Genomic DNA, 27,504 nt, shown 5'->3' on the forward strand with positions numbered 1-27,504 from the left:
GAGAGAGAGAGAGAGAGAGAGAGAGAGAGAGCGCAACACAGAGAAAGAGAGAGAGAGAGAAACTGGTCTAAGGTCACCCAGAGAGTTTCCATGGAAGAGCAGGGATTTGAACCTGGGTCTCACAGATCCTGGTCTGATATGCTAATCACTGCACCAAAATGAGACACCATGGCTGGCGCCACCACTGGGCAGGGCTGGCAACTTCCTGAGGGCCAGAGATAATCTGAGGGCAGCCAGTCCCCAGACTGGTGGAATTCCTAATTCACCACCACCCTGTTTCTCTCCCAGACCTGTTTCACAGGCGAGCAGGAAGAGTGGATTCAGGATTGTGGAGGTGAGCACTCCCAATCAGGGAGGATGAGAGTCTTGCCCAGGGACATATCACTTATCCAGAGCGCCGCCTCCTAGGGTTGTCCGCCTCCAGATGGGGATCTCCCACTATTACCACTGATCTCCAGACAACCAAGATCAGTGCCCCTGAAGAAGGGTGGACTTTACGGTAATAAAGCCTGCTGAGGTCCCTCCCCTCCCCAAACCCTGCCCTCTCCAGGGTCCACCCCCTAAATCTCCAGGTCTTTCCCGACCCAGAGCTGGCAACCCTATCTCCTCCCCCCAAAAAACCCAACAACCCTGGACATCTTACTGATGGCTTCAGAGACTTTGCGTGAAATCAGGGGTCAGCAGCCTCTTCTAATTAACAATTAACCACATTAACAATTCAGAGCAAGAGACTGACAAGGAACCAGTATAAGAAAGCCTGTTTTCAAAAATAAAGCTATGCAGTTTTACATTACTGATAACTAACATGTGGATTAATAATCCATAGTTTCCACAGCCCAAATTGTAAGTTCTTTATTAGGAAGCGGCACATTCAAGGTCTCACAATCAGTAATAAAATAAAGTTTGAGTCCAGTGGCACCTCTAAGAACAACAACGTTTAATTCTGGGCATAAGCTTTCGTGAGCATGCACACTTCTTCACACGAAAGCTTATACTGAGAATTAAACGTTGTTGGTCTTTAGGTTCCACTCCACTCAAACTTTGTTCTATTGCTACCCGCCTGAATCAGTAATAAACGTACACAGGAGCAACCTCTGGAACTGTTTCAGTGTACTGGCACAAGTTTGCTCCTAGGTCGCATCTGGACTCCTGTCAGCTGTTTGTCTCTATCATTTCCTTTTCTGTAAAACATCTCTAAGAAGCCCTTCAGCCCCACCAAAATGCTGGCCCGCCATTCCCTTCATGCCCTGGTTATTCCAACATCCACTCAACCCCTCCAACAGACTGTAAAGATTTAAGAACATAAGAGATGCCAATGTTGGATCAGGCCAAAGGCCCATCCAGTCCAACACTCTGTATCACACAGTGGCCAGAAATACCAGTGCCATCAGGAGGTCCCCCAGGGGGGCCAGGACACTAGAAGCCCTCCCACTGTTGACCCCCCCCCCGCACAAAGAAGACAGAGCATCCCTTGCCTCAGAGTCCCTATCTATACCTTGTGGCTAATAGCCACTGATGGACCTCTGCTCCATATGCTTATCTAATTCCCTTTTGAAGCCGTCCATGCTTGTAGCCGCCACCACTTCCTATGGCAGTGAATTCCATGTATTAATCACTCTTTGGGTGAAGAAGTACTTCCTTTTATCCGTTCTAACCCGACTGCTCAGCAATTTCATGGAGTGCCCACGAGTTCTTGTATTGTGAGAAAGGGAGAAAAGTACCTCTTTCTCTACCTGCTCTTTCCCATGCATAATCTTATAAACCTCAATCATGTCACCCCTCAGTCGTCGTTTCTCCAAGCTAAAGAGACCTAAGCGCTTTAACCTTTCCTCATAGGGAAAGTGTTCCAACCCCTTTATCATTCGAGTTGCCCTTTTCTGCACTTTTCCCAAAGCTATAATATCCTTTTTAAGGTGTGGTGACCAGAATTGCACACAGTATTCCAAATGAGGTCGCACCATTGATTTATATAGTGGCATTAATATATTGGCTGATCTGTTTTCAATACCCTTCCTAATAATCCCCAGCATAGCATTGGCCTTCTTTATTGCAGTCACACACTGTCTCGACATTTTCAGTGAGTTATCTACTACAACTCCAAGATCTCTCTCTTGATCAGTCTCTGCCAGTTCATTTTCTTGTTTTTTAAGAGCCATTTTTTGGTTCTGTACTTTGGCCACAGCAAACTACTGCCAATGCTAACTAGGCCTCTGCCCTCACTCAAGTCAAAAAGCAAGAACAAAATGGTGGCGGCTGGGAACTGCATGGGGGCATGATCTTGGTCTGTTGAATTCTTTCCCCTCGGCCATACTGGAAGGCCAATTCACAGCCACAGCATATGCAGACAGAGTTTGTAAATGTGGATGTGGTCAGCTTGAGTCCATAGAACATATTTTACAGAAGTGTAAAATCTGGTCTGAGGGAAAGGTATTTGCCCTCCCTCTGAATAGGTTATATGAATTTATCATCTCAAAAAAATTATCATATAAATAAATAATAAATAAATAAATAAAATATCATCTCAAAAAAATGTCCAGTTTTTCCTTAGAGATGAGGACTGGAGAACTACCTTAGCAGTTGCTAAATATTTAGCTGCGGTGATTACCTGTGAGAGAACTGGATCTTGATCTGGTCAAGACCGTTGAGTCAAAAGAACAGTAAGATAAGAAGACGTTACAAGGCCATGATATCACTTCCAGGTACTTCCACCCACCATGTGCCATTCATTGTCAAAATACCCACGATAATTCCAAAGGGGTAGCCCTGTTTGGTTGTAGCAGGGCGGGGCCCATTGGCCTGACAAAGTTTATTCCCGAAGCCTGACAAAATTTATTCCAGTGTGAGCTTCTGTGAGTCAGAGCTCACTGCACTGGAATGAATGAAAACAGCCCACCCACATGTTTAAAACAAGGCCACATCCGTGCCAGTTGGCGAGAGCCTCAGAGACTCTCCTTCGTCTCCCTCGCAAAGCAAGGTGGAGCCCCATCCTGAAGGTGGATGCCCTGAGGAAGACTGGATATTCTTCCGCCGGGCCTTTTGTCCACCATCGCCTCACCGCCGCTTCTGTCAGGCTCTACACTGTCACAAAACTCCAATTATGACCATTTTCTTTGTGCTCAGCTGTGCTGAGGTAGACCATGAGCAACATTAAGGAGGACACTCAAACAGGTCACCGAGAGAAAACAGAGAAATGGGGAAGTGGGTAGGAGGAGGAAGGAGAGCCTCAACATTGCCTATAAAGCAAACACAACTGGAATCTTTGCCTGGCTTCTAATAAACAAATCAGTCCTACTGAGCAGCTGTGAAATGGAAACACCACAAGGGAAGAGGGGACCTGTTTTTTGATGGACGGCTCCTGAGTGGCCTGGGTAACATTCAAATGACTGGGCCACACAGAGGTGACCACTCAGCATCCAGGAGTTCTGAAGGGTTGCCAGCCTCCTGCTATTACAACTGATCTCCAGGTGACAGAGATCAGTTCACCTGGAGAAAATGGCCACTTTGGATTGTGGATTCTATGGCACTGAAGTTCCTCCCCTCTCCAAACCCAATGTCTCCTCAGGCTCCACCCCCAACCTGAAGCTGGCAACCAGTGTTCCCTCTAAGCTGAGTTAGTGTGAGCTAGCTCACAGTTTTTTAGCCTCCGGCTCACACATTTTTGTCCTAGCTCAGGAAGGATGCCTCCAGAACTAACTTAAGCAGGAGCCAAACTGCTCACTCACAACTTTAATGCCAGTAGCTCACAAAGTAGAATTTTTGCTCACAAGACTCCACAGCTTAGAGGGAACATTGCAGGCAACCCTTCAGGTTTGGGATGGACAGTATGGAAAATGGCTTTCTCCCATGCTTCTGGTTCCTGTGCCGAACGTTAAATTTCTGGCCCCAGGGATCCCGAGGTTAAAACCCTGAAACTTTGTGTCAGAAAACTGAGATCTGGTATTTCCCAGCCACTCAAAATGGAGGAGGAGGAGGAGGAGGAGGAGGAGGAGGAGACTGGATTTATACCCAGCCCTTCACTGCCCAAAGGTGTCTCAGAGCGGCTTACAAACTCCTTTCCCTTCCGCTCCCCACAACAGACACCCTGTGAAGTAGGTGGGGCTGAGAGAGCTCTGACAGAAACTGCTCTTTTTCAAGAACAGCTCTTATCAGAACTACGGCTTGCCCAAGGTCATCCAGCCAGGTGCAAGTGGAGGAGTGGGGAATCAAACCCGGTTCTCCCAGATTAACCACTACACCAAACTGAGCCATGTCCACCTGTGATTTTAGAAGGAAGATGTCAGAGCTTTAGGCCGGGGAGGGAGAAGTTTGCTACCTAGTTTCCCGGCCAACAAATCCTCTTGGTCTCTGGCCCTACATTCTTCCGTGAGAGAGGATAAGGAACGGTTGCCATTGAATTAAGCGACCTCATGGCAGTCCTGGTGCCAAAGGATCCTTTTGCTTGATTCTGCCACACTCTAGAGGAAGTTTGCCAGCTCTGGGTTGGGAGATACCCAGAGATTTGAGGGGGTGGAGCCTGGAGAGGGCAGGGACCTCAGCAAGGTACGATGTTATGATGAGCCCACTTTCCAAAGCAGCCATTTTCTCCAGGGAAACCGATCTCTGTGGTCAGGATTTCAGTTAGGGTTGCCAGGTCCATCAGACCCATGGGCGGGGGGATGGAGGGAGTGTTCCGGCCGCGGGAAGTGATATACCTGGAAATAACCACAATGTGCCTACGTCACCTGGAAGTGGCGACGCTCTGGTTTTTGGGCAAAACTCTGTGGTAAAACTGGCTTCAAACCATAGAGTTTTGCCCCAAAACCCAGACCTTCAGCACCCCCCCCCAACGTCACTGACATGCCTTCACAACTTCCAGATGATGTAGACACGTCACATTTTGTTATGTACGTGGACCGCCACCAGGGGTCCACGGCTAAAGCAGGAGCTTGGTCCCCAAACACAAAGGAGACCTAGGATCCTAGTCCACCTCAAGTCCACCAATAGTACCCTTGGCGGGAAATTCAAACCCTTCTATGGGGACATAGGTGTACCAGGTGGAGTGTATATAGTTGGCCTTGCAGGGCCGTTTTTCCTTGCTTGTTGTGAAGTACAATAAACGCGTCTGAACGCATGTCATAGTCCGAGTCCTCCATGCGTCGAACCCAGTACTTTTCACATTTACTTCCTGCTTCTTCCCACCCTGCTTCCGATAAGTCGTGTTTACTTCTGGCGCGAGGTGTGTGTGTGTCTGGCATCCCTTCTCCCCACTTCCTGATAGCCCTGAAGTGAGGGAGGAGCTTCAAAACAGGGCCCACCCCCAACTGGGGACTGGCAATCCTGTTTTCAGTTATAATAGTGGGAGATCTCCAGGCCTTACCTGAAGGTTGGTAACCCTACTTCAAGGCCGCTTGGGACTGAGGGCCTAACTAGGGTCGCCATTCCCCAGTTTGGGGGTGGGGGACTGCCCAGTGTTGTGGTCTCCTGCCCAAAAGCCAGAGCGTTGCCCCCAATGTGCCTACATCACTTCTGGGTGACGCAGGCACATCAAGGCACTCCTCCCCACTCCTGGGAAGCCCCTCCCCTCCCTGCTAGCATGTCATTCCGCCCCGGCAACCCTATAGCACTGCAAGGTGCTTGGGCCACCTCTGAGTCAATACCAAGACTTCCCAACAGCCGTGAGTTGTGATTTCCCAGCAGGAACACAATTCACAGCCGTGCAGGGGCTCAATTCAGACTGGGGCCACGGGAAATGGGAAGAGGGTGCTTCTTCCTCCACCCCTCCATGCTGTTTTCCCAGCCTGAAACCTCCCAGAGAAGGAGCTGTTTGCCCCACTGGTGTTGCCACATGCACAACGGGATACACACAGATTTTCCCAACTGAGGGAAACCACCCCTTCGGCCCTTTCACATCAGGAAAAACAACGTGAGACGGAAGGACTAAGACCCTCTCCCCGTGCACCATGCTCCCAGTTTAGATCATGCTTCTATGCACATAGGAATGGTGATCCCAGCAGAGACTTACAACTTACAGCTTAGTGCAAGTCCTTGTGGTGGACCCAGATACGACCTGAGGATTTTAATTTTATTTTATTTTGCATTTAGCTAGGCCCTGAGTGCCTGTCTGGCAGAGACAATGGAAATGCCTGAGTTCTTCTGCTTGCCAGCTCAGCAACTCTCCACCCCACCCCAATGGCAATCACTGATCTTTGGTGGTAAGCATACCCTTGACAAGAGACGGCAAAAACACTGCTGTCATAGAGCCAGCTGGAACAGAAATGCTGAAGGAGATGAGTCAGGGAAGGAAAAAGCAAAAGGAAGAAGGTAGTAGAGGGCCTCCTTCATCCCTCTTCACTGCTCCTCCTCCGCCTTTTCTCCCCTGTGTGTTGATATAAGGTTCTGCTTTGTGCACCGATACACAACACAACTTGCTAATGTTGTGCTGATATGCCTGAGGGCCCCAATGAATGCACAGAGCCGGCAGTGTTTTAAGAATCTGTTTGGGTTTCCCCCCCCTGAAGTTTAGTTGCAAAACCCACAACTCCTGCAGAACTGCTCCTATAAATCCAAATAACACATATGCATGTCCACAGCCCAAAGTAGGGGCAGAGCCTGAATTGGGGCATGCGCATTGTGGTGTCCAACACAGCAATGCATATGCATGTCTAACCGATTCACAGCTTTTCACGGAACTGCAACTTGTTAAAAAGCACCAGAGAACATGGATGGCTCCTTTTTGGCACAAGGGTAGCTGGACCAGCATGGTTTTTACTCCTGTTTCCTTTCCTTTCCTTTCATCCAATAAAAGCTCTGTGATACATCAGTCTTGAGCAGTGGTTGTTAATCACGTATCACCCAATAGACAAAAAAAGTTTTTAAAAAATTGCAATCCCTGTCAGAAAGTAAAAAGGTGACTAAGTCACAGGAATACACATCTGAATGAACTTACAAATATGGTAAAATATAATACCTTCTAAGATTAGCAAACAAAGGATACTCCAGAAGCATATGTACTATTGTGTCAATCTTACCTAAGGGACAGTGGCAGATTCATTCGGAATAAGGTAAAGGCATCAACCTACACTTCATAACTGTGGAGGAGTTTGGCCAAAATGAATACCCTTAACAGGCTTTGGGAAGGCAAAGGATAGGTACAGGAGGGAAGAGCCACATGCACAACGGTGTGGCATGCTCTAAAGGTAGAACTTTGGTGATCGATTGATTTTACAGTTTCTCACCAAATCAAATGCTGCATGAAAACCCAGGGCTTGAATAGTGTTCAGTAGGGGGTATGCATTTGATAAACACCAAACCGAACAAATGCCCAAAAAATACCTTAGCGGTATTTCTTGGGTATCTACCGAGCCAAATACAGATCTGAGAATCTGATTCGACTACCAAATATAGCTGAGCTTTTATTTGGGTATTGGGAGAAGAGACTGTGATCTCTTTAAATGCCTTCTCCAAGCCATGCCACGACTCGACAAGTGAACTCAGAAGGCATTTTTTAAAATACCATTTTTTTTTTATTGTGTGCCCCTAGTGTCCAGGTTACCATCAAGAGCCAACAGTTTCTCAAAGACAGTCTTAAAGCACATTGACCTATAAGGGTCTTCTTTCAGGAGTGCCAGGTAGCCTTTGCTGTTCAAGTATGACTTGATGAACAGTCTAAATGCTTGTAACCAAGACCTTGCCTCAAGGGAAGGTTGACCGAGTTCTGAACGGAAAGCCACACCAGCCACACAGAGTAGCACTTCTGTTTCATCAGCATTTAAAAGAAGAGACATCTACAAACCCCTATGGAACTACTCTGCTTAAAGACACTAAGCAGTACAACTAAGGGGATTGTCATGTGGATGTGATTTCCTTCTTCTTGCCCACCGCTCAACACATATACATAATCCACATTTATCCTGTTAGTTTGGGCTTTGGGGAAGAGGGAGGTAAAGTTGTATTTCAGAATCATGAAATGAACTCTAAGGTAATGAACATATGAAGACATCTTATGCCGAGTCACACCACTAGTCCACAAAGCTCAGTAACATCTAGCCTGACAGACAGTGGCTCTCTGCAGTCTCAGGAGAAGAAGGGACTTTCCGATCAACTGCTACCTGAGATCTTTACCTGTAGATGCTGGGGATTGAACCTGGTGATTTCTGCACGCAAAGAATGTTCTCCACTACTGTGCTGCAGCCCTCCTCCCCATGGTCATCGAGTCTTACCCTTTGCCCAGTGTGAATTCACCACTCTCATCTTTTGAACTTGCTCAGTGCACCTACACACTCCATAACTAGGAGCAGATTTTACTCTGAGCGAGCAAATCCAATGAATAGTTTGGCAAAATACAAATCCAAAGAATAGTTTGGCAAGATATAACTCTCCAATGGACTAGGAATGTGTGAAATCCACCTGAGACATTTTACTTGTCTTCACAAATCCTTCAGAACTGCTTCAGGAAAAACTTAGTGGCAACTTACTGATGCGCTGGTTTCTGCTAGTCTTATGGAACCCCCTTCTTTACTTCCCTTGCAGTTCCTGGGGTTGTTTTTGTCCAAGGGAGGAGCCTTCAAAATTTGCCTCAGAGCTGAAAAAGGATTCAACTTTACATCGATCCAGCACTTCGTTCTAAAAATGCCAGCAACCTGCTTTCTCTACTTACCAATAAACGGGATGGAGGCTAGCGAATCCTCTGGCGTAGCTAATGGGGCCACCGCCCGCTTGTTCTCTTTACCGGTGGCCGGCACCGGTGGAGGTGGGTCGCAAATATCCGTTTCCTTCATGTCATCCGGGAAGACAAAATTCATCTGCCTGGCAGGAGGGGGCAGTTTGCGTCCGGTAGGGGGCTTCTGCCGGAGAACCACCTCATCCCTCCTCTCCTCAGCCTCGGGCTGAGGCTGCAACCGTTCCGCGACCTGAGGTGGTGAAGCCCTCTCAAAAGGCCTCACGTCATTCTCCTGTTTGGCTGTTCTTTGGTCCACAGGGATCTCCGGACTACTGCCCGACTGAGGGTCCAGGCAAGGGGCTGGGGCACTTGAGATCATGGCGGTGGACAAAGGCCTCTCGACGTAAGGTGGCGTCGAGTGGTTCCCCTGCCTCTGAGAAATATTAAAAGTGGGAAGGTCACCAAAAGTAGCGTCCCGGAAGGAAAGGGCATGGAGCAAGCCAGTCCGGCGCTGAAATGAGGGGCTGTAACTCCTATAACCAATATACCCAGAGTCCTCAATGCTTTGGAGGTTGGGTTGGGAAGGGTGTTTCTGAACATGTACAGGGGCTGAATCCCTGGAAGAGGCAGAAGGAGCATAGGAACCTGGGTGGCTAGGCTGGGCTCTGTTAATTTGTCCATGCCGGTAAAACTTGTCCGGTGGCCACATATACCTGTCATACCTGGGAGAAACCAAGGCACCCTGCTCAAGAGCTTCCAAGGACTGCCCATATTTCACCAGATAGTTATCCGACCTAGCTCGATAACTCCAGCTATCATGGACAGGTGGCTGGATTAAGGTGTCTTGGGAAGCACTGTGAGGCCAACCCCGGGAAGCTGGAGCGTCCCCCAGTCGGTCTTGCGATACGCTTCGGTAGCGAGGTGGCATGGCGAAGTGGCGCGCTTCCGAGGAGCTTCGCCGTGGCACTTGGTTCGAGATCCAGTTGGACAAGGCCTGTTGGCATTCTAGACGGCTGACGGATTTCGGGCCGGTCCCAATACAGTCCCGGGAGGACCGACCCTCATGGGAAGTGTCTTTCAACCCACCATGGGGTCGGTGGTCGGGGAGGCGTTTGGGGGTCCCGTAGCAGGCGTGATTGGGCATAGAGGGAGCGGGAGGAACGTAGTACCTCTCGGGCAAGGGGGAGGTTATAGAACCCGGGCAACTACTGTTAGAGTAATGTGAGAAGGCGCCAGAAGCTGGGAGAGGTCTTGTAACAGGTTCCTTCTGAGTCATTCCATATTGAATCTCCTCTGTGCGGTGGGCGGGACTGGAATGGTTGCTACTAAAGTTCTGCGTGGAGCTGGCCCAGGCAGTGGGGGCCGTTCTGTGGGCTGTAGTGCTGTTCAAGGGAGAAGATGGTCCTGAGGACCCTGTATGATAGGGTTGTCTGTTGTCTGCCTGCTGTCCTTGGTACGTCTCAGCTGCCGATACATCCCGGGGAGTGGACCTTGACTGGAACGGGTAGGTTTTGCGAGGGTAGCAGATAGGTGGTGGCTCGGGGATACTCTGAGCCCCGCCGGAGTATGACTCATTGCCCTTTAAATAGGCATCTTGAGAATACGCCTGTGGAAATGGGGAAAGACAAAAAGCGGGTAAGGACTGGGCTGGAAGATGACCATCAAAAGGTAACTCTTATGCATACCAGGCAAGCATGTTTCAAACTGAAGACATATAATCCTGTTATTGGTTCTCTGAGATGGAAAGATGTCGGGAATGCATGTGGCCGTCCTGGTGTTATGTGCAGTGTTCCCGCTAAGCTGAGTTAGTGTGAGCTAGCTCACAGTTTTTTAGCCTCCAGTTCACACATTTGTCTTAGCTCAGGGAGGATGGCTGCAGAGCAAACTGATTTATGCAGTAGCCAAATCGCTCGCTCACAACTTTAATGCCAGTAGCTCACAAAGTAGGGAATTTTTGCTCACAAGACTCCATGCCTTAGAGGGAGCATTGGTTATGCAGTGTGTCAATTTTGGCCCTCAGTAGGATGGTACCTGGAACCCGATTTGGCACATAGAGCCAAGACGAGTTTAGTGCAGAAGAAGCAGTGATTGCAAAACCCAGAATTTACAGGCACAGTATTTTGAGAAGAGAGGTCTTGGCTTATGATTTCCCCCACCTGTTTCTCAAAGTGGTTCTCCAGCAAGCAGTCTTTGATCTTAGTTGCACATGTTTACACACTCTAAAAACCTTTAGTCAACGATCTGGCTTGTTGTTTTGGGGAGGGGAATGATATTCAGCCCCACTGCCAAACTCCCACCCACAGCACATGTCCTCTCCTGAACACTCCTGAGTTTTTATCCCCTACCCCAAACTGCTTTCTCCTGTATCAACTATCATTGTTCTTCAGCTTCCTGACCTTCATTCCCTGCCTTTTGGCTTAGGTGACCATGGAAAGAATCTGTGGCAACAGCAACCCTGAGAACCTCGTGACGGGGTTTGGTATCTGCTGTGGCAGTGCCTATAAGACTAAGGGCTTTCCCACATTCTCATTTTCCTCGCTTGTGTGTTCCAGTTGCTTCAGGGTTTTTCCCCTCTTCTGCACGTTTTGCTCCCTCTAGCAGTTGAGTCGATATTACATCTACTTGTGTCCGGCATAAAAACCTACAGTTTATATAGGCAGGGAAATATGCCCGACATACAGTGATGTAATATCAAATCAACCACTAGATGGATAAAGCATGTATAGAACGGATTCCCCCCCACCCCAGAAGAAACAGGAATACCCAAGCAAGGGCAATGAGAATGCGGAAAAGCCCTGACATAAGATTTGGAACTCTGTGATCAGAATGTGTAGTCCCACAATTTGTTTCTTCCTGACATACTTCATCATACTATAACCCTGTACAGCTATCAGTTAATCCTCTTAACCGTCAGAATCCTTCTTCCCGATCAACAGTATTTATCCTACCTCACTACTTTGTTTCTTTGTACCCCGAGAGAGGATTGAACCTCAGACCTCTCTCATCATCCATTATGAGCAGCCCAAGTAATTCTGTTCCATACACAGGGAATCACACCTGAAAATATTTAAGACGGGATTCACACCAAGTGTCTCTTCGCCTCAGTTCCTCCCCCCCCCCCCGAATTCCCTCTATAAATATTCTCAAAATGATTTCCTCTCCAAGTATCTGAAGAAGTGGGCTCTGATCCATAAAAGCTCATATTGAAATAAATGTTTTATGCTGTTTTTCTACAGCAAACTAATGCCGCTACCCCTCTGCAACAATGCTACCTATAACCTGTGGAGTCTTGTGAGCAAAAATTCTACTTTGTGAGCTACTGGCATTAAAGTTGTGAGTGAGTGATATGGCTACTGCATAAATTAGTTTGCTCTGGAGCCATCCTTCCTGAGCTAAGACGAGAATGTGTGAGCCAGAGGCTAAAAAACTGTGAGCTAGCTCACACTCAGCTTAGAGGGAACACTGCTCTGAAACATTCCATGAGACTCATATGGATTTTTTCCCCCATTTCTGAACTGTATTTTTGACCTGATAAACCACTGTTAAGTTCTACTGATGTCAGACAGGCTTTCAGGAATGAATGGTTAGAATTCAGATACAAGAAAATAAGGCCTCAGTTCACAGATGCAGGGAAATGACGGAGCTGAGACCCAAGGTGACTGAATGGGCGGTGCCTCTTCTGCTGTGGAGATGTAGAATGCTCTTCTAACACTCCCTGCAAACAGGAAACAAATAGTGCTAACCAAAGTGGGGTGGGGTAACAAGCTTTCTCCCTCCTGTGCTTATTTTTTGTTTGCATGGAGCTGTTTTATGCAAAAAAAAATTCAAAGCTGGACTGTACCACCTCAGTCTCAAGTTGTACAGTCCATTCCATTTTAGAGCTCTCTAACCTCATTCCCACCTTATTCTCCTGTACATGAGAGCCAGGCATTATTATTCATTTACCCTGCCCCCCACCCTTCCCCCAACCCTGCCATGACACAAAGCTGCTTCCAAAATAAGAGTTAACTTGTTTTGCCTAAATCGCCACAAGTCTCCTATGGGGCTGGACCTCCAGAAAACACAGAAAATAAAATTGAAGATTTGTCAGAAAAGAAACAAGAAAGCAGTTCAATGATATACATTAAAATAAAAACAGCAATGGGAGCTCTATGGCTGTGGTCACACACAGTAAATAATCCAATTTCAATCCACTTTCAATATACTTTCCAGCTGGATTTTGCCAGTTCACACAGTAAAAATCCAGTCTGAAAGTGGATTGAAAGTGGATTATTTAGTGTGTGTGTGTGACCACAGCCTATGTATTGTTTAAGAGACCCTGCAGCCACATCCTCAGGGATGAGACTGACACAACATACCAAAAGCCTGGATAATTTTAAATTCTGTGTGCATAGTGTAAGGGATGCCTGTCTCCAGGTGGGGACCTGGGGATCCCCCGGAATTACAGCTCATCTCCAAACTACAGAGCTCAGTTCCCCTGGAGAAAATGGGATGCTTTGGAGGGTGGACTCTATGGCATTGTACCCCAATGAAGTCCCTTTCCTCCCCAGGCTCCATCTCCAAATCTCCAGGAGTTTCTCAGCCTGGATCTGGCAACCCTACACCCCCACACTCTGCTGGTGGCCAGGGGGGACCTGGCAACCCTATGTCTGTATGTTTTCTTTAAAAGAGAATCTTGTTCTGATCCATTCATGCATCTGATGCATTCCAAACCGGGATATGGCCCCAGGATGCATTTGTGTACGCAAAAGAGAAGCAAGCAGTGTCTTAGTAAGGAAGGCCCACAGGGATAGGATAGAAGGGAACAGATTTTCACAGGGTCCCCTTACCAAGCACAACAGTCCCCTCACTAGGTAGTAATAGATGCCCGAAAGACAACCTACAAACCAAAATGATCTCAGTTTCTCCTAGCTCGGCCCTCCCTTCAAACTGGAATCCTGCCCCTGTTAGATGAAACCACATTTCTGTCCAGAGACTCGCCAAGATCCAAAAAAGGAGCTATATTTGAAACAAGGCCTCAAGCTTAAAGGGGCAGCTAGAACGCCCTTGTTGAAGAAAGAAAGAAAGAAAGAAAGAAAGAAAGAAAGAAAGAAAGAAAGAAAGAAAGAAAGAAAGAAAGAAAGAAAGAAAGAAAGAAAGAGAGTTTTAAAAAAGGAGCTATATTTGAAACAAGGCCTCAAGCTTAAAGGGGCAGCTAGAACGCCCTTGTTGAAGAAAGAAAGAAAGAAAGAAAGAAAGAAAGAAAGAAAGAAAGAAAGAAAGAAAGAAAGAAAGAGAGTTTTACATATATCTTTTTGCCCCTTGCCTGAGAGAAGCTAGAATTACCAACTACATTCTCAGCCTTTACCCCTCTGCCTTTCCAAAATTTAGCCACTACTGCTAGAACATTCATGTGTCTTTTGCAACTCTATGCTAGGCACAGACCCGGAATTCCAGAAGTGACATGCCACCCTTATGGGTTCAAATTACATTTTGGTTTTTGCGTCACCTCTTTTCCAAGCCAATATCTAGCCAGTCCCAGATATTCACAATGCTTATTTTCAGTGGAATGCACATGAATGTAAAAAATATTACCTTGTCCTCCTCTGTTGCTCCCTCCCCTGTATCTTCCTTTCTTGCTTTCTCTCTCTCTTCCTCAAAACGACCAGTTCTGCTGTCCCCTAGGGAACTTCTGACGTCCTAGGCTAATATTTCCTCTCTTTCTCAATCTTTCCTTTTAAGTTTTGCTCTCTTTTTTTCACATTGGGGCGTCCCAATGTGGGAGGGATAAAGAAAGCTGAGAATTCTTTTCCTCGCATCCTGTCAAGAGTCACTCTATAACCCAGGGCTCTCTCATTGGCTGGCCCAGCCAGCTCTTTGCACCACAGGAATGCCAACACACCTCTATGAGGCACCAGGACAGGGGAAAACCTACACAAAGGTTCTTTTGGAATCCAAGATGTGGAAAAGCAAAAGCAACATCGGGTGACCGGCTCCTGACACCTGGATAGAGAAGTTATTCCATGTGTGGCTAAACCCCCCTCGTACGGGGCTTCGGATTGAGAAGTGTTTGGTGCAACTCCCAGAATGTACTGGAGGGACTCTGGGTTGCCTGGGAGCACAATTATATCAACACTTCTGCAAGCAGTAAACCTTGCAAATAGCTGTAGTCCTTCCCAACATAACTCAAAGCGCTACGTTCAGCTTACAAAGCCCTAAACGGTGTCATGCTTCAAAACTATGCCATGCCCATCTCTCTCACACACACCAAAGGTTTTCCCAAATGCTCCCAGATAGGCAAGGATAGGGAATAATTTTGCTCACAGTTTCACTCCACAGAAAAGAAAAAACAGCTTTAAAAATGTTTCATAAGGAAGTCGAGTGATTGTTTACACTTCACCTTAAGTTGCTGTTTGGGGATACTGTAGGTGGTACCAGGGTAGCTAGGTCCCCATGGCAATCGACGGGGAACAGGGGAAGGGTTGCCAGCTCCAGGTTGGGAAATTCCTGGAGATTCGGGAGTGGAGCCTGGGGAGGACAGGGACTTCATTGGGGTACAATGTGCCACAGAGTCCACCCTCCAAAGCACCCGTTTTCTCCAGGGGAACTGATCTCTGTAGTCTGGAGACGAGCTGTAAAAAATGGTTGCACTTACCTGTATCTGATCTTCATCGAGTGTCTTCTGTGCAGGCACACATAGTTCTGCACTCAGGAAGTCCATGTGGGACTGCACAGAACACACGAAGAAGAATTCCGGGGGATTCCCAGGTCCCACCTGGAGGTTGGCATCCCTAGGTGGTACCCTGACCTTGAGGTGTTGCCAACCTGGAGAGCACAAGCATCATGCAGATCTTAATGGAACCAACTTTATTTTAGAGCTGGGCCTGGGTTGCCACCCTCCTGGTGGCACCTGGAGAGCTCCCACTATTACAATTATCTCCAGATGTCCAAGATCAGTACCCCTGGAGAAAATGGCTGCTTTGGAGGGTGGACTCTAAGCCATTATACGCCACTGAGGTCCCTCCCCCCCAAACCCCGCCCTCCCCAGGCTCCACCCCCAAGTCACCATGAATTTCCCAACACGGAGCTTGGAATTCTAGCTGGGCCGCCCACCAGGTCAGGAAAACACACATCTAGCCTTGTCAGAAGAATGGCGTGTTCCTCCGAGAAATGCTGGCCATTTCTGATATCAAGACTCCCTTCACCACTTTGGCCCAGCACAAAGGTGGAAACGCCTTTTAATGATTCCATCCCTATGCTAAGCCTGCATGAGGCTGGCCCACAGAGCAGCATTCTTGGATGCCGCCCCCACACCAGTAGAACTCCCACTTCCCTAGAGACTCGTGCTTCCCAGGAAACATAAGCAGCTCCCTAAAGCGCTGCACGGCCTTTCAGTTTAGCCTGGATTTGGCCTCAAGCAGTCAGAGAGAGGGGCTTCAGTATATGGACGGACGCCAGCCCCCAGGTGGGACCTGGGGATCCCCCAGAATTACAGCTCATTACCAGAATACAAAGATCAGTTCAGGATTGTTGGAGGGTGGACTCAATGGCATGGTACCCCACTAAGGTCCCTGCCCTCTCAGGCTGTAGCTCAGTGGTACAGCACCAGCTTGGCATGCAGAAGGTCCCAGGTTCAATCCCCAGTATCTCCAGTTAAAAGATCTGGCTTTGATGGACCAAGGGTCTGATTCGGTATAAGAAGAAGAAGGAGAGATTGGATTTATACCCTGCCCTTCACTTGGAGTCTCAGAACGGCTTACAAACTCCTTTCCCTTCCCCTCCCCACAACAGACCACCCTGTGAGGTAAGCGGGACTGAGAGAGCTCTTTCCAGAACTGTCCTTGAGAGAACAGCTTGGACCGAACAATGGCCTGCCCAAGGTCATCCAGCAGCTGCAAGTGGAGGAGTGGGGAATAAATCCCAGATTAGGGTCTGCACACCTAACCACTACACAAAACTGGTAGTATAAGGCAGTTTCATGTGTTCATCTCCAAATATCCGGGAGTTTCCAAACCTGGGGCTGGCAACCCTACCCCCCCCCCCGCCCCCTGCCTGTAGAGAGGAGGGACCTGGTAACCTTCCTTCAGTAGCTGCAAGGAATATTAGTTTTTATATTGTATTTTTGTTCTTAATACGGCTAAAAAAATTACATGGCACATTTAAAGTACTTTACTATTTTATGCTCTCCTAAAAACGCTTGGAGGGAGGGTGGCTGTTGCACCCACTTTACAGACAAGAGGACGAAGCTGAGGCTTTGGACTCACGGGGAGGTTTTGCAAGAGTCTGCTCTTGCTTAGCCTCAGTTGCCTCATCTATAAAATGGGAGCAACAGTGACTCACAGCTCAGGATTGTTGCAGTGGCAAGCCCAACAAAGAGCATGAGGCACTCTGCAAACTAAAGGATTCACATATATGATAAACAGGGCAGATTTCCCAGAACTGCGCCACAGAAGGTGGTGCTGAGTGTAGAATTCATTTATCCTCTGAATCTCGGTTCTTCATCTTGAAACCAAGTTTCTAGTCCTTCGTGATGGAAAGACAGACAGTTGCACAAACCAGAGGTGTGGCTGAGTAAAATTTCCAAGAATAGGTGACTGCCGGGGTGTGGGCGGAAGGTCTGCAGCTCCCCATTAGTAAGAGAAGCATAATCAACTAAGCAAAATAAAGCTAACATGTGCACATTTGCTCAAATTTGCATAATTTATACCAATTGCCCAATACCTGGCTTTTCTTGGCACAGATTTCTTTTTTTTTTAATACACAGAGCACAAAAAATCTCTCAGCAACTGCTGAGAGTGTGCAGCTTGTGGAAATTAAATGTGATAAAAGAATGCACGTAATTTCTCCGGCACCTGCCCTCCAACAGCCTGCACGAACATGCCTTGAAAGTCCTACCTTTATCTGGCTAAAGAATGTGAACTGGGAAGTCGCAGTCCAAGCACTGTACTCTGCTACAAACCCACTAAATGGGCTTGGTAAGATTAGCCCCCGCCCCACTTACCTACCTTGGGGGGAAGATTAATTACCTGACCCTTGCCTCAGTTTTGTGTCTCCAAGAAACTGAGGAGTGGGAGAAAATGGCCTCCAACTAGTGATGATCTAGGAATTTCCTGTCGCCTCTCTGCTGAAGACCATGGACACTAGGAGAGGCAGTTGAGCGCATCACCCAGAAGTGATGTTTCATCCTCCCCAAACTGCACCATTCCCAGACACTGCCCCCCATCACCCAGCATTATGCTATGGTACTGCTGGGAATCCTAAGCAAGATATGCTCATCTCAGTCTCAAATGTACAATACGATAATAGCAGTAACACTGTCCAGTGCTCCCTCTAAGCTGTGCAGACTTGTGAGCAAAAATTCTACTTTGTGAGCTAGTGCCATTAAATTTGTGAGCGAGTGATTTGGCGACTGCATAAATTAGTTTGCTCTGGAGCCATCCTTCCTGGGCTAAGATAAAAATGTGTGTGCCAGAGGCTAAAAGAACTGTGAGCTAGCTCACACTAACTCAGCTTAGAGTAGGGCTGCCAAGTGGGGGCAGGGGGTGGGTAAACCCCCGCTTCGGAGGCCCGATTTCCGCCGCCACGGAATCGGGCCCCAGGGGGAACTCCGCCCCCGAAGCGCAGCGTGGCTGCATCACCAGAGGTGATGCAACCACGTCAATCACGTTGGGGGCGTGGCCCCGATCGTTGGAGGGAAAACTCTATGGTTTTCCCTCCGACGATCGGGGCCACGCCTTCAACGTGATCGATGTTACGCGTCACTTCTGGTGACGTGCTGGCGGCGCGCACGCACATTGAGGAACGGCTCCTGGAGCCCAGCGAGGCTCCCCCACCGGTAAGACATTTTGACTTGGCAACCCTAGCTTAGAGGGAACATTGACACTGACCTACTTTACAGGGCTGAAGGACATATGAATGAAGTACTTGGAATACTTTTTAAAAAGTACATTACAAGCTAAGCAAATTATTAGTTACAGCAAATTCCAGTCTTAAACTCACAAAAGCTCATGGAGCAACAATAAATGACCCAGCCTTCAAGATACTGCTTAACTTTCCGGTTAGCACTATACCAGCATCCGTTCATTGCTAGTCTTATCCTTTGGTCATACCCTTGTTTGTTCTGGAATGGCACTCTGCACATTTCCAGTATACAGATGCAAAGATTTTTGTTGCTTTTAAAGGAAGAAAACAAAAACCAAGCAGAGTTAAACAGTAACAGAGGAAGCTCTGATGCACAGACATCAATAACTTTGCTACAGAAACCCTAGGAAAGTGGAGGAGCACATATCTTGAGGTTCAGATGGGTTAATAACAAGGTCCCTTTCGAAACATGGGGCAGGGGAGCAGCTGGTGGAGGAGGGGGAGTGGTGAGTTGAAGAAAAGAAAGGGAAGATGCAGGAAAGGGTACTTATTTTCCTCCTTCCACATCGATCCTTTCCTCTGAAATCACCCCCCTCCCAAAGCACGGGGGGGGGGGGGGGGGGGGGGGAGGGGGAAAGAAAGCTTTGAGGGTTTAGTTGCACACACCTGAATACAGATCAAGATGGGGAGCTGTGTTAGTCTCTCTGTAGCAGTAGAAAAGAGCAAGAGTCCAGTAGAACCTTGAAGACTTACAAAATCTGGGGCAGGGTAGGAGCTTTCGTGAGTCCCTGCTCACATCACAGTGACTCACGGAAGCTCCAACCGTACCACAGGTTTTGTTAGTCTTTAAGGTGCTACAGGACTCTTGTTATTTCCTACATTGGAATATAGCCCTGAGTTAGAAGTTTAAAAAGGACTCCAGGCTTCTTCGGCCCCTCCCCATTCTACTCAGCGTACCCAGAAGGAGCATATCCCCTGGCACAAGGACTCACCAGCTGCAGAATATCCTCATCTTTGGGCATGATAGAAAGTTCCAAAGCATCTTCACTGCAGAGAGGAGGAACGAAGAAAGAAATACAACAGGTTAGGTGAGACCAAGATCTCTTTGCCATAATAGGGAAGAATCAAATAAACACACACACACCCTGGCTCTATGTGTCACTGGTATGGATCCAGCAGAAGATTTCTGTAAAGCAAGGGAGTGTTTTTTCTATGATTAGAATAATAGAATCATAGAACGTTAGAGGTGGAAGGGACCTTGCAGGTCATCTAGTCCAACCCCCTGCACTCTGCAGCAGCACAGCTGAAAGATAGCCCTACATACCTACAACATACCCAAAAGATGGTTGTCCAGCCTTCGCTTGAAAACGTCCAGTGAAGGAGCATCCACCACCTCCCGTGGCAGACTGTTCCACTGCTCAACCACTCTTACAGTTAGGAAGTTTCTCCTGATATTTAGCCCGTACCGACTCACTTGTAATTTCCACCCATTAGATCTAGTCTTGTAATCCGGAGCAAGAGAGAATGGATCTGCTCCATCTCCCCTCCTGGTATTTATCCATCCTCCATTTATTTACGTAATTTAACGCTCCACTTTCCTCCTCAATGGCTTACGACCTTTTGCCCTTCTCCCTTTTATCCTCACCACAACTCTGTGAGGCAGATTAGGCTGAAGTGTGTCGTTGCGTGACTGGCCCAAAATCAACCAGTGAGCTTCCATGCCAGAGTAGGCATCCTAAACTGGGTCTCCCAGATCACAGCACTTTCCCACATTCCAATTTGTAAGTTGTTTCTTCGGGTTGTGATTGTTGTTGTTGGGCTTGCGTCTTGCTCCCTCTAGTGGTCACTTCAATATTACGCCTATTTATGTCTAGCATGTCTCCATGTAGTTTAAATCTGCAGGGGGATACACTGGACCTAGAGTGGTGCAATATCAAATTGACCACTAGAGGGAACAAAATATGTTTACAAGGCAGGAAAATGAGAATGTGGGAAATCCCATAGTTTGGCATTCTTACAGCTACAAGCTCTTCTGGGGGGGGGGGTTCCTCTGTCTTCCAGGAGCTGCATTTCAGGTGGCATTTTGGGCTATCATGTGTTTGGGGTGGAAGTTCTCTTCCACTAATGGAAATCCCTTCCATCACCAGAAATTGCTGGTGTATCCAGATCAGGGAGTTATAGTTCTTGTGCTCCCAAAACATTGTTTTTCCCACCTCCAACCAATATAAAAAACACCAGGGACTGGTGATACTATCACACACAACAGAGCATTCCACATCACTGAAATCTGAAAAGAGTCACAGCGCCTCTTTCAGCATTTTGCTGGAATTGCAGTGACCACCACCAGTGTTCCTTGAATGAGACACTATAAGGCTGGGAATCCTTCTCCCCACCCTCCTCACTTGTGGGTACACCATGATGAAACAACGCACTCTGCACACGCTCAGTTGACGTCTTGTCCAAAGTCAGCTGCAAGTGTTTATGGACCCTGGACCCACTGTAGCTCTCTTCCCTCTGCCCCCAAACTGCAGCCATGCTGAATGGGAGAGAAGTGTGATCTTTTCCCACGGTTTTTGGACCCAGCTGGCATTCCCTTACCGCCTCTCCTTCTTCTTCATTTTTAATTGCTGGTTTTGTACTGTTTTTAAAGGTGATTTTTAAAACTGATTTTTAATGCCTTGACGGTCCAAATTAGGTGGAAACGTGAGACACAAATACGGTTGCCAGGTCGCCCCTGGCCACCAGCAAGGGATGGGGGGTTGCCAGATCCGGGTTGGGAAATTCCTGGAGATTTGGGGGATGGAGCCTGGGGAGGACAAGGACCCTAAGTGGGGTACAATGTCACAGAGCCCACCCTCCAAAGCATCCATTTTCTCCAGGGGGATTGATCTCAATAGCCTGGAAATGAGCTGTAATTCCACGGGATTCCCAGGTCCCACCTGGAGGCTGGCATCCCTAGGCGCAAATATAATAAATAAACAAAACTGTCAAAATCCATTCTTGTCTCCCTGGTCTCCTCTCTTCTGAGCATGCTAGACTTCTCCTTGCTTCTCAGACCTCCCTTTTAACTTCTATTAGCATCATCCCAGTAAGGTCAGTAAAAGAAACGTATAACACATTTTCACCATTGTTCGGCATATCTGCCCCCTGCAAAACTGGATAGCCCAGGCTAACCTGATCTCATCAGTTCTCAGTAGCCAAGCAGGGTCAGCACTGGTTAATATTTGGATGGGAGACCACCGAGGAATACCAGGGTTGTGATGCATAGGCAGGTAGTGGCCAAACACCTCTGAACATCTCTTGCCTTGAAAATCTTACAGGGTCGCCATGTCACTTCCCACCACCACTGATCCAATTCATCGGATGCTTTTTTCAGCATCCGATGGGGCAGGAAAGTGGTATAGGCAATTGTGTCGCAATTTTACTCACAGGAGAGGCCATGGACCAGTGCTGGAACTTCTGCTTTGTATACAGAAGGTCCCGAGTTACATGTGAAGGTCCTCTACCTGAGACCCTTGGGAGCCACTACCACTCATGTGCAATGTTCCCTCTAAACTGTGGAGTCTTGTGAGCAAAAATTCTACTTTGTGAGGTACCGGCATTAAAGTTGTGAGCAAACAATTTGGCTACTGCATCAATTAGTTTGCTCTGGATCCGTCCTTCTTGAGCGAAGGCAAAAATACGTGAGTCGGAGGCTAAAAAACTGTGAGCTAGCTCACACTAACTCAGCTTAGAGGGAACACTGCTCATGTGCTCTTTTTACAGAAGAGGGAAATGCATGCAACAGACATGGTCAGCCCAAGCCACATGTCTGCCGTAGCATCTAGTTAGGCCCTAAAACAACCTAGAAGAAGAAGATATTGGATTTATACCCCGCCCTTCACTACTCGAAGGAATCTCAGAGCAGTTTAAAATCTCCTTTCTTTTCTCCTGCCCACAAGAGGAGGTGAGGCTGAGAGAGCTCTTTCGAGAACTGCCCATGAGAGAACAACTCTGAAAGAACTTGTAAATGACCCAAGGTCACACCAGCAGCTGCATGTGGAAGAGTGGGGAATCAAACTCAGTTCTCCAGATGAGTCCACGTTCCTAACCACTACACCAAACTGGCTCTCCTAGCAGCTGAGGTGAGATTTCAACCAGGATCTTCCTATTCACATGTCAATACTATGATACAAATTATGCACTGGTAATATCCAAATTAAGCTACTGCAGCACACTATATGTGGGGCTGCCCTTGAAGACTGTTCAAGAGCTTTGGCTGGTACATAGCACAGCAGCTTACTGGAACCCAGGGTTCTGTGTTCTTTTAAAGTGCAACCAGACACAAAATGTGCCATTCCAAATACCTGTGCTGTTCAAAACTTCAAGTCTACATTCATGCTGTTGAACTCCCAGCTCAGAGGGCAGAGTTACACCATTCTAAGTCTGCTGAACTCAGTGGACTTAGAAGGATATAACTCTGCTGAGGATTGTACTGGAAGTTTCCTGAAATGCGACTCTAAGCAACAAAGTATATCCACATGCATAAGGAAAAGATGCAGGTATGTTGTAGTGGTGCATCATTTCCATGTGAACTACAACCACTTAATAATACTATTTTAAATTTTCTTTTAGAAGGCCAGAGGAGCCTGAGATTAAAAAAATATAAAAATTGTTCTTTTTCAACTATACTAGCTCCAAATTTGTTTCCACCCTCAATTCAAGGTGCTGATTTTGACCTTTAAATTCCTCAGTAGCATGCGTCGATAGTACTGAGGCCTTCCTGAGGAGAACCTGCCCCAGCCGAAGTAAGACTGGTAGGGAATCATGGGAAGACTTCCTTAGCCAACACCCACAAGATTATGGAACTTCCTCTCCAAAGTGAGTACCATCCTTGCAGGCCCTCAGGAAAGCTTTAGAGATGTTTCTCATCTGGGAGGCCCTTGACCTAACTGATTGCTGTGGATCAGTCAGGCACAACTGAACTGGAAGAGGACTCTGGGGAAGAAGGACTGGCTGCTGAAGAAGAAGGAGAAGAAGAAGAGACTGGATTTATACCCCGCCCTTCACTACCCGAAGGAGTCTCAGAGCAGCTTACAATCCCTTTCCCCACAACAGACACCCTGTGAGGTAGGTGGGGCTGAGAAAACTCTTTCGAGAACTGCTCGTGAGAGAATAGCTCTGAGAAAACTTATAACTGACCCAAGGTCACACCAGCAGCTGCATGTGGAAGAGTGGGGAATCTCCCAGATTAGAGTCTGCACTCTTAACCACTACACCAAACTGGCTCGCAGTCAGATTCTCACAGCAGGAAGCCACGCTGCCAAAAACAAAGCACAATCTGACATTCGCACCCCAGCTGTTCAGGTCCAGGACTCAGAACTGGACACCGTCCCACCATCTACCTTGCCTCCTTCTCACCAGAACCATTGGAATGCAGACAAAGGAGGCTCCCCCATGAGACATTAGAGAGAAGGCGGAGTGCACAATTAGTAGCCCAGAGACATCTGGATCTAGACAGTAAGGAGGAAAGCGCACACACCTGCTTAATACGACCCAGCTGTGAGATGAGTGTATCGCCTATCATTGACAGCAAGAAGGAAGGGCCGTGGAAGCCACGTGTCCAATTACTTCTGACCTTGCCACCACTGACTCTGCCTTCATCTCATGATTCTGACTCCTTGGACCATTTCTGGACTTCTCCTTTTGGATTTCCCCTGAACCTGCTGCTGTTGCTCACTGCATGTATGACTTGGAACTGGACTCTAACCACACTAAACACACTGTGCCTGCACCTTGGCTAAGCTCGCACCTTGGCTGAGTGACTCTGCTCTGAGCCCCGCCTGCACTGGGATGCTGATTGTTTGACGGCAAAATACCCTCTTTTAATGTTTACCCTAGGAATGGCTTTATGTGATGTTTTAGCATTTTAAATATTGCTTTATGTTTTCATGCTTTATGATTTCCCCAAGGGCCATATGGGGGGGGCCACATCCTCCTAAAATGACCAGAAAGGTGGCACATAAATTAATAAATAAAAATAACTTTTATTTATTTAAAATAGCACAGAAGTCCACAATTCATAGAATCATAGAGTTGGAAAGGGACCTACAGGGTTATTGATAAACTGATAAAAGCTATCTAAATCAATCCATTCATTTTTATCTCTCCCTTTCTCCAAGGAGCGCAGGACAACCCAGGTAGTATACATGGATCTCCTCCCCCATTTCATCCTAACAACAACCCTATAACCTTAGGTAGGTTAGCTTGTAAGAGAGACAAACTAGCCAAAGGTCATTCACAGTGCAATTCTAAGCAGAGTTTCTAAGCCTGTTGCCTCCAGTGGACTTAGAAGGGTATAACTTTGTTTAGGATTGCACTCTATGTGAGTTCTCTGGCAGAGCAGGGATTTGAACCTGCATTTCCCAAATGCTAGCCTGACACCCTAAACTACTGTGCCACAAAGGATCTCTGAATTCATTCATTTGGGAGATTTTTATGCCACTGTTTTGCCTAAAAAAGGTCCACAAGGTTGAACAGCTGAAATGTAAACTATGGAATATAAAACACAGAATCTTAAAATTCAACAGTAAAATCTCCACGGAAGACCTCGACAAGTCCTCAAGATTTAATACACAGGCCTATTTATTTAATCAACTCAGGTAATTATTTAATCAACTTAAACTGTTGGCATGAGCACCTCTTCCCCATCACCGCTTCGCCCCTGGCTTATACCAATTCTAGTTCAGACCAACCAACCCAGCTTTAAATTTAGCTCCTTTTTATTTTTTACCTCAGGTGGAAAACATCGACAATTTCCCTCCGAGATAGAAAAAAACATTTCAGAATTCCAGGAGTCCGCACTGGGTTTCAAGACAACCAGGCCCTCGGGTGAGACGTTTCCAGTTCCATTTTCCCTCACAAGCTGTCAGCCGAGGGGGAACCTGAGCCAGGAAACCCGTCCGTGCAAAACTTCATTTCAGTCTTACAGCACATTCAGCGAGCCACTTTCCCCCTTTGCCTTTATGCAGCTCAACGGCTGGGTCCTCTGGCTAGGTTATCATTTTCCCCGCACGTCTTTGATCCTTCTGGACCAGGCGTTTTATATATATAGTTCCTAGCAGGATTGCTTTCATTCTGCCCGTTCCCCGTTGTGCTATATTTAGGCCCCCGCCTCAGGTCAGGTTGGCTTCCTCACGTCCCGTATGTAAGCTGAAGGCTAATCAGGATATGGCGCTCACTGCTACATAAGCCCAGAAAGGGTGAAGCAATCACAACAAGCAGTTTTAAATTTATAATGAAGGGCCACTGCTGAACCAGAAAACAGACATATCATGAGACTCATTGATTTATACGCTGGGACCCACAGTGGCTGACACTGTGCCAGTTTGGTGTAGTGGTTAAGTGTGTGGACTCTAATCTGGGAGAACCGGGTTTTATTCCCCACTCCTCCACTTGCACCTGGCTGGATGACCTTGGGCAAGCCGTGGTTCTGATAAGATCTGTTCTTGAAAAAGAGCAGTTTCTGTCAGAGCTCTCTCAGCCCCACCTACCTCCCAGGGTGTCTGTTGTGGGGAGGGGAAGGGAAAGGAGTTTGTAAGCCGCTCTGAGACACCTTTGGGTAGTGAAGAGCGGGGTATAAATCCAATCTCTTCTCTTTTTCTCCTTTTCCTTTTGGAGAGCGCGGACTCTAATCTGGGAGAACTGGGTTTGAGTCCTTGCTCCTCTACATGCCGCTGCTGGAATGACCTTGGGTCAGTTACAAGTGATTTCAGAGCTGTTCTCTCAACAGCAGTCGGGTCAGTCACAGTTCTCTCTGAGCTGTTGTCTCAAGAGCACTTCTCTCAGCCCCACCTACCTCACAGCTCTGAGACTCCTTCGAGTAGTGAAGGGCGGGGTATAAATCCAAACTCTTCTTCTTCTTCTTTTATTCTTACAACAACCACCTTGTGAGGTAGGTTCGGCTGCCAGAGAGTGACTGGCCCAAGGCCACCAAGCGAGCTACTGCAAGTGCCTAGCCCTGTATATGCATGCGTGTTTGTGCATTGAACCCGCTCATCTCACTGACAGCAAGGCTGTCTCAACACACTTGAAGGACCCAAATCTACAGTCTCCGAGGGTGGAAGTAAATGTTCTGAATGAAACATATAGGACTGTAGCAAGCAGAGGTGAAAACACGCCAATACAAGCTGGTTCCTCCCATCTTGTCCTTCAAGTCCCCCCACCCTGAGAGAGAGAGAACTGTGGGGGGAAAGAAAGTTATTCTCATCACTAAAAGTTGACTAAAACTAAATGTTGACTGAAAGGAGGAGAAGGAAGAAGAGGAAAAACTCACAGAGCAATGAATTCAGAATGATGGGGTGTCAGGATCAACAGCAAGCAAGTCCAAACACACTCTTCAGGAAAAGTTATGCTTTATTGGAATACTGGTCTGTTGCCAAGTGCTACAGGTACATTGTTAGGAATAACGATTAGTGCAAGGGACTTGCTACATATACTCTGATGCTTCAACTAGCTAAGCAAATGAACTTCAAGCACTTGTGTGGGAACTCTCCCGGCGGGACATTACATAATTAACGGGAGACCCCCCCCCCCCGAGAGCAGAAATATTCACACTGATAGTGGAACTCAAGCCCTCCCTTCACATCAAGGTTACGCTGACAGTGCTGTCTGGCTGAGCCAGTTCTCACTGATGAAAGCGAGCCTCCCTTAAGTTACCCACGGCAGCAAAGCCAAGCAAGCATGCGCGCATGCGCAAGGGTCTGGGATGAAGGTAAACAAAGAAAGCATGGCAGCTAGCTGACATGGGGAATGTTTTATAACATGATGTGGATGGTGAAAGCCAAGAACTTGATGCAAGAATGCCATTTTCAGCAGCAGCCCTGTAGTTCTCATACCACGTTCTACCCTAAGAGAACACGAGATGGGGGACCCGGCTCAAGGCTAACATAGTGGGTCTCAGTGGCACAAAGCACTGGTAGCAGTGCCACAGGATATAGAACAGACAGTGACAGAACCATTTTCAAACTGGGGGGGGGGAATGCAAG

General features: G+C 47.4%; 1 protein-coding gene across 1 annotated transcript in view; it reads right to left on the reverse strand.

The window, feature by feature from the left end:
• The window catches only part of ARHGAP23 (Rho GTPase activating protein 23), a 154,735-nt gene that overhangs the window by 51,706 nt on the left and 75,525 nt on the right, over nt 1-27,504 (reverse strand). Inside the window, exons 6-7 of the mRNA XM_015412439.1 lie at nt 19,471-19,525; nt 8,636-10,244 (exon numbers count right to left, since the gene is read on the reverse strand). Coding sequence (XP_015267925.1) covers nt 8,636-10,244; nt 19,471-19,525 — 1,664 coding nt within the window. The remainder of the gene's footprint in view (nt 1-8,635; nt 10,245-19,470; nt 19,526-27,504) is intronic.

This window comes from Gekko japonicus, unplaced genomic scaffold, assembly GCF_001447785.1.
Source record: "Gekko japonicus isolate JY-2015 unplaced genomic scaffold, Gekko_japonicus_V1.1 scaffold8, whole genome shotgun sequence".
NCBI classification, from domain to species: Eukaryota; Metazoa; Chordata; class Lepidosauria; order Squamata; family Gekkonidae; genus Gekko; species Gekko japonicus.